Source organism: Ctenopharyngodon idella, chromosome 7, assembly GCF_019924925.1.
Source record: "Ctenopharyngodon idella isolate HZGC_01 chromosome 7, HZGC01, whole genome shotgun sequence".
NCBI lineage: Eukaryota > Metazoa > Chordata > Actinopteri > Cypriniformes > Xenocyprididae > Ctenopharyngodon > Ctenopharyngodon idella.
In genome coordinates this window covers 22,467,445-22,484,052 of record NC_067226.1, presented here as the reverse complement: position 1 = coordinate 22,484,052, position 16,608 = coordinate 22,467,445, and the positions used below count along the sequence as shown (strand labels likewise).

Genomic DNA, 16,608 nt, shown 5'->3' with positions numbered 1-16,608 from the left:
ACATAGATCAATGCAGGAAAACAGCTGCTAGTGCCAAACGTTGGCTTTGTGAGCTGGCATGATTCTAGGAGATGTTGATATACTGGCAGCAGCTGGCATGTCATCCCATATACCTCATCCAATCACACAGTCACCTTCAACTTCTGAAAAGTGCCAATGGTCCTCTGTGGCACATGGTGGGTAATGAGCTTTAATGTTCAATGTAAGCTAAATAGATAATGATGGCAGGAAAGAAGAGAAGAAAGACTGATGTGAGGATGTTAAAACATACATGAGATGAGAAAAAATAACTGGGAGATGATAGATGCCAAATGAGCGGGTGGAAAACTAATTTTTTCGCATAAAAGATGGAAAGTTTAATGAAAAAGAAGAAGGGGGCAATACTTCGCTGCTATCGAGGCCAATTTATCTCTTTCTCTTTGTTTCTCTTGCTGTGGGTTTGGAATAAGCAAGATTTTTCAATTACCACATAGATGGAGATATCGAAAGAGTCACACTGTCTGTCACTATGTTTATGTATGAGAAAGAAACAGTTGCAGATGTGATTATGTGGTTATCAAACCTGTTGACGCTTTCTCAGGTTTGATTTGATAGGAAGATCAGTGAAAACAACGAGAGAAGGAGAGAATGAGAGAGTTTTGTTTGTTACTTGGAAAGTTGATTCAAGTCACTTCAGATGGGATTAGTTTTCGAAAATTACTTTTGAGTTACATTTATTTTAGCAAATCACATCTATGATTTCAGGTAATAATTGAGATTGGAATCTCTGTAGTTTTTAGGAGTGTTTTTATCTTTGTTTTACTGAAGATCTTGTTCTCAAGACGTGCATAATGAAATTTACTGGAAAACAACATTATTGAAGTCATATGAATATAACATTATGTAAATAATTAAAGGAAGGAGATGATTCCTATTGTTTTAATTCTCTTTTTATGTCACATGGAATGCCAGCAGTACTTGATTTATGCTTTATTTTACACAGAAAGCTGGCAAAAGGATCTAAATGTATGATGAAAGTATACCAAATGTAGCTTTAGTTCAGCTGTTCGACCAATGTCAGAATACTTGAGAAAATGTTGTGGAAAAATAAAATATGCTGTTAAATTCACAGTAACAAAATCTGCCATTTGTGGTTGCTAGAAATTCACTGTGAAAAAAACTGCAAAAGTGTTTCAAGTATTATTTGAAAGACAGTAATATCCAGTAATTGAAACCACTAAACATTTTGTCAGATTTTGCTGTTTTGAATTGAAAATGAAAATATAGGGTATAATTTTTATGATTCATGTCATTCATAACTGAATGTGACAAGAAATATTAAGAGCTGTTTTTGATATATGCATATGATTAAGAATGAAATGATTGTTTACAAATAGTTACATTTATTTACTTTTTTATTTTACATAGCCATTCTGTATCTTCACTGCTGTGTCTTATCTTCTCTGTATCTTCTCTGCTTCTATGCATCTCAGCTGGTTATATCACTCTACTCATCCCAGCGCTCAAAGATGTGGGGTTTCTTCACCGTCTTCTTTCTGTTCTCATTGAAGGAGCAAACAACATATATGTCATCCCACTTGTCCCAGCGTTCAAAGGTGGCATTGGCATGCTGGCAGCCATTAGAAATGGCAAAGGAAAATTTTGGTGTCCATCTTGCCATTCAGCCTACCGTTCATCAATGCACATGGGGTCAGATGACTTATGAGCCTTTAATGTTTCTGTACTGCCTTCTTTCTTTCCTCTGACCTGCTTTCCAGCTTCAAAGAACAGCATATATGTCATCCCACTCATCCCAGTGTTCACAGCAGGCTTCGTTGTTACTGAACGTCTTTCTGCTGACAAAGAGAAATGACTCAACCATTTTTGCAATTGTTGGTACCCACAGTTCTCGTCCATTCGCAATGCACCTGGCAAATTGGTGGATCAGCCTTCTTAAGCTCCTCAGCTCCTTAAGTTTTCTCACTGAAGTTGTCTTCTCCTCCTGACCCCATTCTATTATTTCCCATTTGTTCCACGACATCCAAGTTCCCTTGTTTCAGTTTATATATAACCATGCAAGCTTTTCATTAAAATCGCATGTACTTTATTGTATAGCAGCCAAATATGAGAATATTAGTCCATATAATAAGACAATAATATAATTTTTTTTGTATGTGTAATTTCAAAATGTAATACGCGGGTCATAGTTCACAAACTTGACCTTTGGAAGACAGTGAAATGTGAATCTTCTTCTCGTGAGCTTGCATTTCCAGTCTCCAGCATTCACATGCGTATGAATGGAAGTGAATGGAACGAAAAGTGTAGTGTGACCCACGCACCCAAAGCACGGACACAAAAAGCCGTCCTTCAGCGTATGAGTGCTGAAATGAGATCTTTTTTTGCAGATTATTGTGCTTGAATGAGCAAATACACACACAATTATGTAAAAAATGTGTGAGTTTTCAGGTAAACACAGTCGCTCATGTCTTAAGTGAGTGTTGAGAGAAAATCAGATGTATATCAATATATTGAATTATTTTACATTTGATTACTTTATTCAATTTCTGAATACTACTGTTAGACCGCATTTTATTAAAAGTTCAGTGTTTTAAGAATTCTTAAATGGCTAATTTATTCTCTCTCATAACTCTCTGGAAAACACAAATAAAGCCCTAGATATCTGTTACCATGGGAAGTTTTACCAGTGCTAGTTTTTCTCACCTGATTTATGTATTTGTTTGGCTTTTGGTGGTCATGCCGACTGACAGTCAGCAAGGGCTGATGATGCCCCTGCAGACAGAGCCATGTTTCAGAACATCACCACATAGAAAAGACATTAATGCATTCTAGCATGGCTATCGCCTCATTGATCTCAGTGTTTTTCAACCACAACATCTCAGTGTTTCTCAACTAAATCTGTTTGAAGAATGAAATATATTTGGACATCTTTTACCAGCAATTCACATGTTTTGCTCCATATTAGTCCAAAACATTAGTGGAACAGCCCATAGCTACAGTTTCATAAAGTCTAAAGTGTAGGGTGTGCATTACTGTATGTGGCTTCTTCTCACTGCAGGGTTAATGTAGGTGAAAGGCTGTAGATTGAAATCTGCAGTGAACAATTCTCATTATATAAGCACCAGGCTGCTCCAGAGGAACTGTCCCTGTAATAAGTGTACTGTATGTTGCTTAGAATCATTAGTAAATAACAGTATTTAGTGACTATTATAGTTCTCTCTAAGTGTTATCACTTCGTCAGCTAAGGACTTTTTATAACTCTTTGTTTGAAAATGGATGAGACTGTGTGGGTGTATCATTGTTGTAATTTGTCTAATAATCTAATTTCCTCCACGCCCTCTAATAAATCATCTGTTAATCGTCATCAGTATACTTACCTATGCTGTTGCTGTCTTCGTCCTCCTCTATGTTGAGTGTAGAATCATTCAGACAAAGACAAAGGAGTCTAAAGGTGTCTCCAGAAGACAGATGAAGAAAAACAGTGTGTGAGGGCAAATGTAGGAAGTACAGACCTGTGTCTGTACAGCAGTTTGTACAATGCTGTCCCTCCTGGCTGTGGGTAATTTCTCCTGGTCTCCCTTACCTTTTCTTCATTGTCAACACATCCCTAAACAAGTAAAAACTTTCTGAAAAACTCTTTGAAAGTTGGGATATTCAGAAACGTGTACACCTTCCTCAAAATTAACAACCTGCTTAAATTAATCAATTAAATGGATCATCCTCAATGATCTTTCTCTTTTATATATTTTTAGAGTGTACACCCAAATAAATAAATAAATAAAATAAAATGCTTTTTATAAAAGAATATATGTATAAATATGTACTTCTCTATGTCTGCTACTGTACATACTAGTGATGTCTGATTCTTGAACGAATTGTTCTCAGGAAGTAATCGGTTGAGCCGGTTCACTAATCAAACTGAATCGAACTTTAGTTCTGGGTTGATGACACAAGACGTCAAGGGCAAGTTTGCCGAGGATGACAAAGTTGTCTGATAAGTGAGTTGACTATACTATGTAAGCTTGGGGCACGTACTGGAAATATTATTATTATGACAACTATTATTAAATAACATTTTTTTAAAACCTGCAAAAACCTTTCTGTCTAGAGATGTTAATGAATTACTATGGTTTATTGTGAATGCAGATTATATTTTAAGTTGTTAAGCTAAATCAAGGAGAGAGATGTATATCCGCATTTGTGCCTTAATGTCTGTAATGTATGTTGTAGGTGTGAAACGTTTAGGAAATGTATCCAAGATGTAGGCTACTCATTATTGGTCAGTTGTATCTAACATGAAGGATCAGTGAATAAAACTGTGACCACAAACTTACCATTAACTTAAGTAAATGAAAGGCAATAATCAGCAATATCCATTGTCAAACATGCCTTTATTTGAATGTTTCATTGATATAACATGGCAATGAGTTGTTAGAAAAGCAATGTGACATCATTGCGTGATGACGTAAGGAACCAATGAATTGTTTTTTTTTTAAGCGGTCCATTGAAACGAATTGTCAGAAAGAACTGGTTTGCGGAAATGAATCAGATTTTACATCACTAGTACATATACATCATTTTATTTCATTATTTCATTTTGTGTGGCTTGTAGCAGACATTCTGACAAGTTGAGAATCACACCTCTGTCTAATAAGCTTTAACGCTAGTTCCTCAACATTAGCACAGTGTTCAGAGGCACTGTCCGTGCCACCCATAAGCTGCTCGTCATTGTTCTTTAATTAGAAAGCTGTTATCTAGGGAGCGCCAGATAGAAAAGCACGTGGGTGACAGCAGAAAACAGACTTTAATGCAATTTAAATTATGACTGAATGCTACTGCCTAAATCTACACTCCTGACCCTTTTTGATCAATAACTCCACCCAAGATGTGTCACTATTCATCATGAGGGAGGAGAGCACGTGTGTGGACTGCCCTGAGCAGCTCTGCCCTGGTTTCAGTGTCTGCTATGTGTATGTGTGTGTTTAGAGCGGGGAGCAGGTGGTGAAATTTGGAGAACAAGACCGACTCATAAATGATGAATATCTCAGTCCCATTGCTCTGCCTAGATGCTTCACATCTATGATATATAAAGCTGCACAACCTCATGTCTCTCTCTCAAGCACACGTTAAATGTTGCTGAACAAACAGATGCTTAAAACGGTGGGGGTGTTTCCAGGACAGTGACCTAAACCTATACAGTAGAACGTCAGGGGGCTAAACGCAGAGCTACCTGACTAAAGAAAACAGAGAAAAACTTCCCTTTTGCCAAATAGGTATAAGAAAACTTCAACACGCATAATGCACTGGGCATGTTGCCGACCAAAGCCACTCCCACCAGTCTGCTCTGAATATGCTTACCAGAGTCAAATACCGCCTTGCTTTAGTACAGGGGTGTCCAAACTCGGTCCTGGAGGGCCACTGTCTTGCAAAGTTTATCTCCAACTTGCCTCAACACACCTGACTAGAAGTTTCTAGTATGCCTATAGTAGACCTTGATTAGCTGGTTCAGGTGTGTTTAATTGGGGTTGGAGCTAAACTCTGCAGGACGGTTGCCCTCCAGGTGCAGGATTGGACACCCCTGCTTTAGTAGGAAATACTTCTTAACAAACTTTTAGTTATAACGGCGTCGACTTGTATTGTTTCCGATTGCAAGAACTCAAAAAGTAAACGTTTAGCGGGAGCAAGTTATTTTCGGTTTCCAGTGAAGGATCGTAAATATGGAGAGAACACAGCGACTGTCAATCTGAAAAACCTCAGTGTTTGTAGTCAACATTTCAAACTGGATGACCTCAGTACAGTGTTTTAGAAAGCTTTAACCATAGTGTTCCATTTTACCATAATGCTGTTCAAAGAGTAGACATAGTACAGTAACATTTTCAGTGATAAACCTACGCTTACAATAACTGTTTTGTTTTCTTTCTTTGTTTTCACGAAAGCCCTGGAGCTGTCAAAAGTTGAACTTTTGCTGACTATTAAATGTGAATTTCTTGGATTAGGTAACATGGAGAACAAGTAAATATCATTCATCAACATATAGTACCGACATTGTACCAATGTAAAGCAGGTTGGAAATCGGCAAAGTTACGCTTTAAGTACATATGCAAACAAACTCATATTTGTCAGCAAAGGGTTGCAATAAAAACAGGAATAAAAGTGCTGGATCTGTTTGCAAGCAGTTATTTTAATGGAAGCATAGTCAAAATAACTCTTCTCAAGAACTCAGGAAACAAAAACACAGGAAACGGAACAACCACTTTTTTTGAGATTGACAAAGAACAACTGAAAATGAGCCCTATATATACACAGAGAGAAACACACGGGACTAAACAAGGTAATTAACAAGACACAGGTGAGGCACATGAGGGCAAATCAAAAACCATGGCAACAGAAGAGCATGAACAAAGAAAACACAGGAAACTGAACTGAGAACAGTGCAAAACTCAAAGTCCAACTGAAGCAAAACAAACGCAAATAATAGAATGAATATAATTAAAACAAGAATGTCAATTTAAAGTGTCATTATTTATAAAACTTAAAATTCGTAAAAATTGCATCTGAGCCGAATGACATTCTAGTAAACAATATTTCACATAAAACTTTTTTTTTTTATGCGATTGACAGCCCTAAGTGGAAGTAATTATGAGAGGATGTGATCAAATCACTCGTCTCTAAATAAACAATCATCTCAATGCACACTCACCCCCTATGGTGGAAATGTAGATTGCATTACCATGTAATATTCATTGCAGAAGTGTTTTTGATTTGAGGCATTATGGATTACATGGAAGAAATTACATGCATTTGATTGTATCTAATGCCATGAGCTCTTTACGTAGTGCCATAGAAGTACCATACAGTGATGGGATCAGATGGTTGCTAATATATGGGTCGTTCTCACAATATGGTGACAAACATGTCCCTTGTCATTTCTTGACAATGTTTTTTAGTGAAACCTGAGAGATTTGTGGCCCTCCAAAACGCCCATCGCACCCTAAAAAAAAAAAAAAAAAAAAAAAAAAAACAACGTAAAAGTACCCCATATGAATCAAATCGTTTAATCAAAGTCTTCTGAAGAGACACGATCGCTTTATATGATGAAAAGATTTAATGTAGGCCAGTGGTTCTCTGCATATTTTGTATAGTCTCCCTAATCAAACACACCTGATTCAACTCATCAGAGACTTCAAGAACTGAAATGGTTATGTCAAATTAGAGTGACATCCAAAATGTTGTTCTTTGATCAATGAAATATGTTGACCCAGGAACGCATCTAACTTAGCAAAACCAGGACGTGTGACCCATATACCATGATTAGAATGATTAATGTATTCATAAACAATAGTATTTACATGATTTTCCAATGTACTACAAACATTACTAAGGTATTACAATGGTACCGTGGCCACAAAAATCAGTTTTTGTAAATGCCATTCTTCTTCAGACATTTTCACTGTATTCTTCTCTACTCTGCAGTGGTGAGCAAACCTTTTCAGTTTGACTCTTTTCAGTTCATACAAAAGCTGCACCACATTTCCCTTCTTTTGCTTCTGACTCTTTGACTGATTCTGTCAAGCCAATATTTCTCATAGTGACTGCCATTGAAATCCTTTTTATTTAATCCTTTTTATCTGTTGGGAAGAACTATCTTTGTCCTCCTTTCTTTATGGTCTCTATTTGTGGAATTTGTTGACTGTAACATAATGACTGTAAATGTCCATGACTATCCTGTGGAGGGTTCTCTGGACCCAGACTATCACATCTGCCCTCAGCTTTGTCACCCTTAAAGGTGAAGTGTGTAATTTTTTCGATGTTAAAATACTTTCTCCTATCCCAGGCAAATGTGCAGAGACAACTATAAATAAGCTATTCATAAGTTGATTTCCTGAAGAGTGGAAACATGGTGGCTCAATGTTAATTGCAAAACATTGCTGTATTTGAGCGGTTCGATATATAGTGTCTTTTGGTTCAACCAGTGGCGTGATTTAATCACTAAATTATGTAAGTGATTAAATGTCTTTCCATTATTCTTCATGCAAATGTGTTTGGGCTTTTGTATGAAGGAACTGTACAAATGAGTTCCTAAATAATGAAATGCTAATACTAATGATAAATTCAATCAATCCTTTCCTCTGATCATGTAATTATAGGTTGGTGTGTAGCATTTATCTTTATTAATCAGCTTCTGTTCGTGTGTGAGTTGCATTAATTAAACTATGTACACAGTTCAATGTACTGAACATGTCGGTCCTTGTCTCTTATTAATTATCAGCAACCACAACCTGCTAATCATCATGATAAGCAAGAGCTACTGGAAGTTAAGTGTGGAATTTTCATTAGGAAGAATAGGAACTGATTAGTGTGTGTGTGTGTGTGTGTGTGGTTCAGGTAAACTTACGTTATGGGGACAAAATCTCCCCACAAAGATGGCAATTTCTGAAATTCTTGTCCTTGTGGGGACATTTTTGGTCCCCATGAGGAAAACAGCTCATACTAAGTGATGTTTTTTGACGATATAAAAATGCTGAAAGTTCTCTGTGATGGAATAGAATATACAGTTTGTACAGTATGAAAATCATCATGTCTGTGGAAACAAAGATACAGAAAGATACCGAAACCTAACGTGTGTGTGTGTGTGTGTGTGTGTGTGTGTGTGTGTGTGTGTGTGTGTGTGTGTGTGAATAATGACCAGGTGTCTTTATCTGAAGGTACCTTCAGTGCAGTATTGCCAATATTGGTACTGTGTGATTCTGGCTGTGATTATTTAAGATAAATCTCCTCTCTGTGTTTAATTTAATGCTTCGAGGCTTTCTTTAGAAATGAAAACACTCAAGAAAATGAAAGTGGAGAGTTTTAGGACCTGCACTTAGAGAAGGAGCTCATTAATGCTTCAAAATGGAGTTGAAGTGGAGAAAACACTCAACATACATTTTTATAGCCAACACCCTTGGCAAAATGAAACTCTCTGGGGTGATTTAACTTTTGCATATGTTATTTCAGTGCCAAAAATTGTGTTGCGCTGTACAGTTTTTGACAATTTATAGTCTGTTGTAAGGCTCTTTAGCCTAGAACACACCAAGCCGACGCCGACGAACTAGTGGCGACGAAAGCAGACTGCGGGGTTGGCTCATGTCTGCAGCGTCTGGGTCCAAAGTTGGCCTGACACACCAAACCGACGCTTGAGACCCGACGGCCAAGTAGCACATTGGTTCTGCACCTGTGTAAGAAGTAGTGCCTTTCCGTACCAGCAGGTGGCAGTAGCCGAACAGCCAATCAGAATGATCAGACGGCCCGACTGACCGACGAGCTCCGACGCTGATTCAACATGTCTAATCAGCCGAAAAAAAGCTGACGAGGACCAACTTCAGCCGACGGTGCGGAAAAAACTTAATTGGCCGACGAACAAAAACTGCCAGACGGCCGACCGTCGGCTTGGTGTGTTCCTGGCTTTTGATCAATAATTGCAATAAAGTTGTAACAGAGTTTCTACGATATGTCTATTAAAGAACCAATAAGAGAAAATCAATGAAAGACAGAGAGGGAGAGACATGTTCTGTTTCAAATATTAATACTAGCTTGTCTGTATGACATGCAGCATAAATACTGTATCTTGTGTTATATGATGTGTGATTAATAACAATCATAAGTAAAATCACATTTATTTTTAGTGCTTTTTACAATACAGATTGTTTCAAAACAGCCTTAGCACCAGCAAATGAAGAAAATAACAGTGAGAATGTTGCAAAATTCATCAGTTATGAAACAAATTCAAAGCAGCTCTACAGAAGATAGTCTCATTATTCAGCTCAAGTCATTTCAGTGTTGATTCAGTTAAAGGGTTAGTTCACCCAAAAATTAAAATTCTGTCATTAATTACTCACCCTCATGTCGTTCCACACCCGCAAGACATTTTTCATAAAATCCGATGGCTCAGTGAGGCCAGAATTGCCAGCAAGACAATTAACACTTTCAATGCCCAGAAAGCTACTAAAACCTTAATGTTATGAAGCGACGAGAATACTTTTTGTGCGCCAAAAAAAACAAAATAATGACTTTATGACAATATCTAGTGATGGGCGATATCAAAACACTGCTTCATGAAGCTTCGAAGCTTCACAAACCTTTTGTTTTGAATCAGTGGTTCGGAGTGCGTATCAAACTGCCAAAGTCACACCCCCCAGTGGTGAACCATTGAAATTTCGAAACACTTGTTGCGTAACGAAGCCTCGTTTACTGAAATCATGTGACTTTGGCGCTCCGAATCCCTGATTCAAAAGCTTCAGGAAACAGTGTTTTAAAATCGCCCATCACTAGTTGTCATAAAGTCGTTATTTTTTTAAATTATTTTTGGCACAGAAAAAGTATTCTAATCACTTCATAACATTTAAGATTGAACCACTGTAGTCACTTGAACTGTTTTAAATAAGTTTTTAGTAGCTTTCTGGGCATTGAAAGTGTTAATTGTCTTGCTGGCAATGCAGGCCTCACTGAGCCATCGGATTTTATGAAAAATATCTTAACTTGTGTTCCGAAGATGGACGAAGGTCTTACGGGTGTGGAACGACATGAGGGTAAGTAATAAATGACATTATTTTCATTTTTGAGTTAACTAACCCTTTAAGTTCAATAAATGCATCAATGTTGCAAAGTTCATCAATTATGAAACAACTTCAAAGTCAGCTTATCAGAAAACAATAGTTTCATTATCCAGCTCAATTCACTTCAAGTTTTGTTCTCATCAAATTGCCTAAATTTGCATATTGTGGACTTGATAGTAATGAAGCACCCAAAATCCAGCTTAAGCAGGCGTTAAATGTGCTAGTATAGTCAGTGTCGCACCTTGAATATTTAAATTAAGTAATTGTCATTCTTTTCAGCACAAACACATCATTTCTCTGCAAATTAGGCTTATATGGACATATGGATTGCCTGTCACAACTGACATTGTGTTATGAACGTGTGCTGAAAGCAGGTGGTAAATGTGCATTAATCATCATAGAAGCAGTAATTCATCAAAATATACAATATCCATACGTTCCTGTAGCTTAAACAGTGGCGCATGGCACTAGCAATGCCAAGGACATGGGTTCGACTCCCAGAAAATGGATGAACTGGGTAAAATGTATACCTCAAAAGCAATGTAAGTTGATTTGGATAAAAGCTTCTGCCAAATGTAAACGCTTTCTACATGAAAAGAGCCATTTCAGGTGCTTGTGGTGGAGTGATGCTGTTCAGTACCTGTAAAGTACACCAGATCAAGGTAATCTGCTGCATCCTACACAACTTAGCACTCAGAAAGCACCTGAAAGGTGGTTTTTAGCACAGATGTTTTGGTCATGCACTGTTACCCGATTTGCATAAGTCATTTAGAGAACTGGGTGTTAAAACAACACAGACGGCATGGGTAAATAAACAGCATTATCAACGGCGCAAATCAATCTTAGAGAATCCCCTACTCTCTCTTACTTTCTGTCCTTCCGTTGTTTCTTTACCTCTTCTCCATCTTCAGCTCCCTTCTTGCTTACTCTTTTACAATATTAAAGAGTAATGTGTGTGTGAGGGAGAAGCAGCAGGTAAATGCAATAAAACACATAGCTGACAAGATCTTAATTGAGCTGCATGCTGGATTCAGCTCAATAACACAAAAAAATCTAATTAGAGCACAACGAAGTGAGGGAAAGAGGAGGGAATGGGATGGAGGGCATGGGGAAATGTACTAGTAGGAGGAGAGGTAGATGGTAAATGCGGGAACGCAAGTGTATGTTGGTACAAAAGTTAAGAGGAGAGCAGGAAGTTGAAAGCAGGAGGCCAGAGAAAGGTGATGAGAGACAAGAAGAATTCAAATTAATTTTCTCAGTCCTCTGAGGAGAAGCTTGAATCTCAGCTCATGAATAATCTAAGCTAAAGGTTGATCGGATTGAGAGAAACACGAGGAGAGGAAAAGTGTTGAAATTGCTGCACTGGGAAGGAAAATTAAACAGAAGAGGCACTTATAATCTGTAATACTTTTGGATTCAGAACATTTTCTTCTGAGTGTGTGCAGTGTGCTTATACACTTTAGAAATGTACGTCTCTTTGTTGAGCAGAAAATCCCAACGTCAACAGAAGACTTTTTCATCCTCTTTAAAAAATGTATTCGCTCCCTTTGTCTCTGTCTTTCTCTCTCTCTGTTCCTCACACAGAAGAAGATAAAGGCTATTGATTAAGCCTGCTTTAATTTAATGTATCTGTCAGTTTTGACTGAACAAAGATGAATGCTTGTATGATGAAGTCAGTGGGTAGTGAAAGTGGGAAACTGAGGTATTACAGCCACAATAATAGTCTGTTCTTCTTGAGGTCGACACAGGGGTTTGTGACCTCTCGCTTATCCATATACACACAAATAAATGGTTTGTGTGTACTATTGAGACTCTAAAAAGAATAAATATATAATATCTTAATAAATAATATATCCCTCTTCCTCTCTCTCCTTCCTTTTCAGTTTGTTTCAGAATTCATATCCCTTACCAAAACAACTATGGTACTGTAATAAGCAGACTTAGGTAGACTTCTGCATATTCTCTAATATGTAATGTAGCATTTTCTTTTGCTTTTTTTATTTTTTATTTGACAAAACCTTGTTTACAGCTCAAAAATCAAGTTGCAAAATGTATTGTGCACCAGGTAAATGGTTCACGGATGTTTCATAAATAAATTCACTACAGATTTGTTGTTTGTATATGCACAGTTTATTAAATAGTTATCATATTATTATTATTATTATTATTATTATTATTATTATTATTATTATTTCCAGAAACTATGCATTAAATTGATCAAAAGTGACATTTATAAAGTTACAAAAGCTTGCTAATTCAAATAAATTGTTCCTTTGAACTTTCTATTCATCAAAGAATCCTGAATTTCTTTTTTTTTTTTTGTGTGTGTGTGTTTTCCACAGAAATATTAGGCAGCACAACGTTAATAATAATAAGAAATGAGCACCAAATCAGCATATTTTAATGATTTCTGAAGGATCATGTGACATTGAAGACTGGAGTAATGTCTAAATTCAGCTTTGCATCACAGGAATCAATTGCATTTTAAATATATTAAAAATAAAAAAGTTATTTTAAATACTTCTTTTATAAAGATCAAAAAAATCTTACCAAAACCAAACTTTTGACCAGTTATGTGCTACTTCAAAATACTTCAAAAAAATACCATGGCACACAAATATGAATATCATGGATTTTGAGGATATTGGTGAACCAGTTTCAGTACTTGTTAAGCTATTGTGCAGTTCTTATTATAGCTCAAGGTTGTTGTTTGAGGAGAGCGCTGCTGCAATATCTCTCTCTGGGAGTATGATGTTCTCAATTTGTTTATTAACTATAAAGCAATTATTTTCAATCCTGTACTTAGTTTCCACCCCATTGGCATTTACGTTGGCACTACAAAACGTCATTATTAATGCATGGCATGATGTATTTTGGGTGTGTACTTGTTTACTATATGTCAGAGTTATGCAAATCCCGGCGTGAATTACAGATGAATGCACATGAGTTCATTAAACTGAAATTCTTATTGTTTGGAGTCATAGTTTCACAGCATGTGTATGTGATTTAGAGTAATTAAAATAGAAATTATGTAAATGTGTTTAAAGGAATGACAATGTTTTTGAGCTTAGTGTCTGTTTTTCTCTCTCTACAGGAAAACAATTGAAGTGAAGATTATAGATGATGAAGAGTATGAAAAGAACAAGACCTTCTGCATTGAGTTAGGAGAGCCAGTGCTACTCGAGATTGGACAAAAACATGGTAATTTGTGTAAATATGTGTGTACACGTATACTCTTACATGTCTGAATGTTAGAGTTATGCAATATTCAGAGCTGAATTGAAAGGTCTTTGAAATTTCAATTCAATTTCTGTACTTGAATTGAGTTTTATGCTGTTGTTATTTGAAATCACCAAAACAAACACGCCCCTACCCAACAGGATCACGCCCTTATCTTGATAGCTCCGCCCCCAAATTCACTAAACATGCTATGCAACACAGCCACCTCCCCCCTCATGAGTGTATACGCCCCTTACTTCTGATTGGCTACAAGTGTGTTTTGGTGCTCGGTCTGATCCACTTTCAACAGCGTTTCTCAGAATTCGCTTACTGCACCTTTAAGTGAGGTAGCAAACCTGACATAGAATTGCAGTTCGAATTTGAATTTTAAAAGGATTAAAATGGAATAAAATTCGACGAAGTTCATGCAATTCACTAGTGTATTTTTTTACTTAGAAAAGGAAAGTTTGAGTGTTGGCTTGGAATAATAATAATAATTCTCTGAAAGATGTTCAAATAAATATAGAAGTACAAAAATATCTAATTCTTGCCCTCTGCAAAAGTAGCAAAAGTATAAAAATGTTCAAAAAATAATTTCATCCATAATAAAGAATACCAAAATTGGTCAAATTAGTCTTTAGTAAAGGTTAAGTTTTTTTTTTTAAGTTTGTGGACAACATTTGTGTGTGTGGATCTTCAATTTACCATCCATTATTCTCACAATTTCACACTTTTGCTAATCGGATGTATAATAGTAATAAGAGACTGCTTGCTAATTAGCCATTGGAGCACAGCAGACGGAAACAGCTGAATGTCTCCTGCTTTATTTACACCAGCAGCCGTGCTTTTGTGCCACTTTCTGCTGCACATTCTCAGACAATAAAAAAAAATAAAGCTTGCAAATTAGCAGTGCTGTCAAAGCTACAAAAAAAAAATGATTGTGGGGGTCATTTAATGAGGAGAACATGAACAAAGTGTTGAAAGATGAAAGGTTACAGATAAAAGAAAGGAAAAAGACTAAATTAAAAAACAGAAGCGGACGAATTGAGCGTTCAGCGATTACATAATGCTCTTTTAAGCTTTTTAATGGAGTGAATGAAATGATTTCTTTCTCTCTCTCTGTCTTTATCATTTCATATCCCTGGCTTAGTAAATAATGTGTACTGTAGGAAATATGTTTACAGTAAAGTATTAGACACTAATACCTGCAGGCTGTGATGTTTGTTACCTCAGGAAAAAATTGGCTGTCTCTATATCACCTCGTGTTAGCAGTGTGACTGGAGGCGATCACTATTATCTACATTATTTATACAGCCTTCTCTGGCAATGACCCTTCCTTATTTTACAATTCAATTAGCACAATGACTCTTAAGATTTATGAAATTTCCTGCTTGTCAGTTTCAGAAATTGAGAAGTTTATCTTTCCATCCAGCCATCAGTCACTGTTATACTGCTCATTTTTGTTCGCTCTGAATAATTTCTTGAGATTTAATGTCTACATTCAACTAGCTGGACAAATATAAGGAATATGTTTCAAATATACTGTTTTTCTTTGTCTACTTTGTTTATGTGTGCACTGTAGGGGACTCTAATGAAAATAAACCAGAGATTGGGGCAGAGGAAGAGGAAGTAGCTAAAATGGGATGTCCTAGTCTGGGAGAACATACCAGATTGGAGGTGGTGATTGAAGAGTCCTATGAGTTTAAGGTAGAACTGCCTTAATCACTCTTAAGTTAAGCAACAATGCAAAATGAGTTACAAGTAATAGTTATTTAGCAATTCATGGTGATTAATGTGTATGTAATATTTAAGCAGTACCACCACAGCCGAGCGTGATATTGCTTTTATGTAACAGTTCAAAATATAACAATATAAATATTTTTTTTTGTGTGTGTGTGTGTGTGTGTGTGTGTGTAGAATACGGTGGATAAACTGATTAAGAAGACTAACCTGGCTCTGGTAGTCGGCAGCAGTAGCTGGAGAGAGCAGTTTGTTAGTGCTGTTACTGTAAGCGCAGGTAAGCTACTTCCTGTTTGTTTATCCTTTACATTTTGTCACATGGGCATCATTGAGGCACCAATATGAATTAATGTGCAAGGACATGTTAAATTGGTCAAAATACATTTATAATGTTACAAAATATTTATGTTTCAAATAAATGCTGTTCTGTTGAACTTTCTATTCATCAATGTCATGAAAAAAATCACGTTTTCCACATAAATATTAAGCAGCAAAACTGTTTTCGACATTAATAATAATAATAAGAAGAAGAAATGTTTCTTTAGCACCAAATCAGCATATTAGAATGATTTCTGAAGGATCATGTGACATTGAGGACTGTATTGAGTAATGATGCTAAAAATACAGCTTTGCCATCACAAAAAAAATACTACATTTTAAAATGCCTTGAAATAGAAAACAGTTTTTTTTATTTTTAATAATATATTTTTTTAATGTTCCTTGAGCTTCATTCATCATGTTAAAGGTGCTGTGTGTAAATATTAGCGGCATGTAGCGGTGAGGTTGCGGACTGCAAACTTTCGAAGCAAAATAGAGAAGCTATGGTGGCCGTCTGGCCAACACAAGACAAAGATGTCGTCATCTGAGACAGCAGAGAGTACGTTAGCCAGTCAAGCAATGAAGTTTCTTCTTCTAACAAAGAACGGTCTCTGCTTCTAATAAACCAGATGACTACTATTACTTCTTCTTTGTGTGTATTCAATGTAGTGACGATGCAAGCTGCCTCTAAAACACAAAAGATTTAGAAGCAGAACGACATAGTGCGCTCTGTAGAGCA

The 16,608-nt window shown here is 36.5% G+C and overlaps 1 protein-coding gene across 2 annotated transcripts in view; it reads left to right on the top strand.

Moving 5' to 3' along the window:
• slc8a4b (solute carrier family 8 member 4b) overlaps nt 1-16,608 on the top strand; it is a 71,428-nt gene that overhangs the window by 47,485 nt on the left and 7,335 nt on the right. For both annotated transcript variants that reach the window (XM_051900594.1, XM_051900593.1), the window contains 3 exons: nt 13,687-13,793; nt 15,394-15,518; nt 15,729-15,828. In XM_051900594.1, coding sequence (XP_051756554.1) covers nt 13,687-13,793; nt 15,394-15,518; nt 15,729-15,828 — 332 coding nt within the window. The remainder of the gene's footprint in view (nt 1-13,686; nt 13,794-15,393; nt 15,519-15,728; nt 15,829-16,608) is intronic.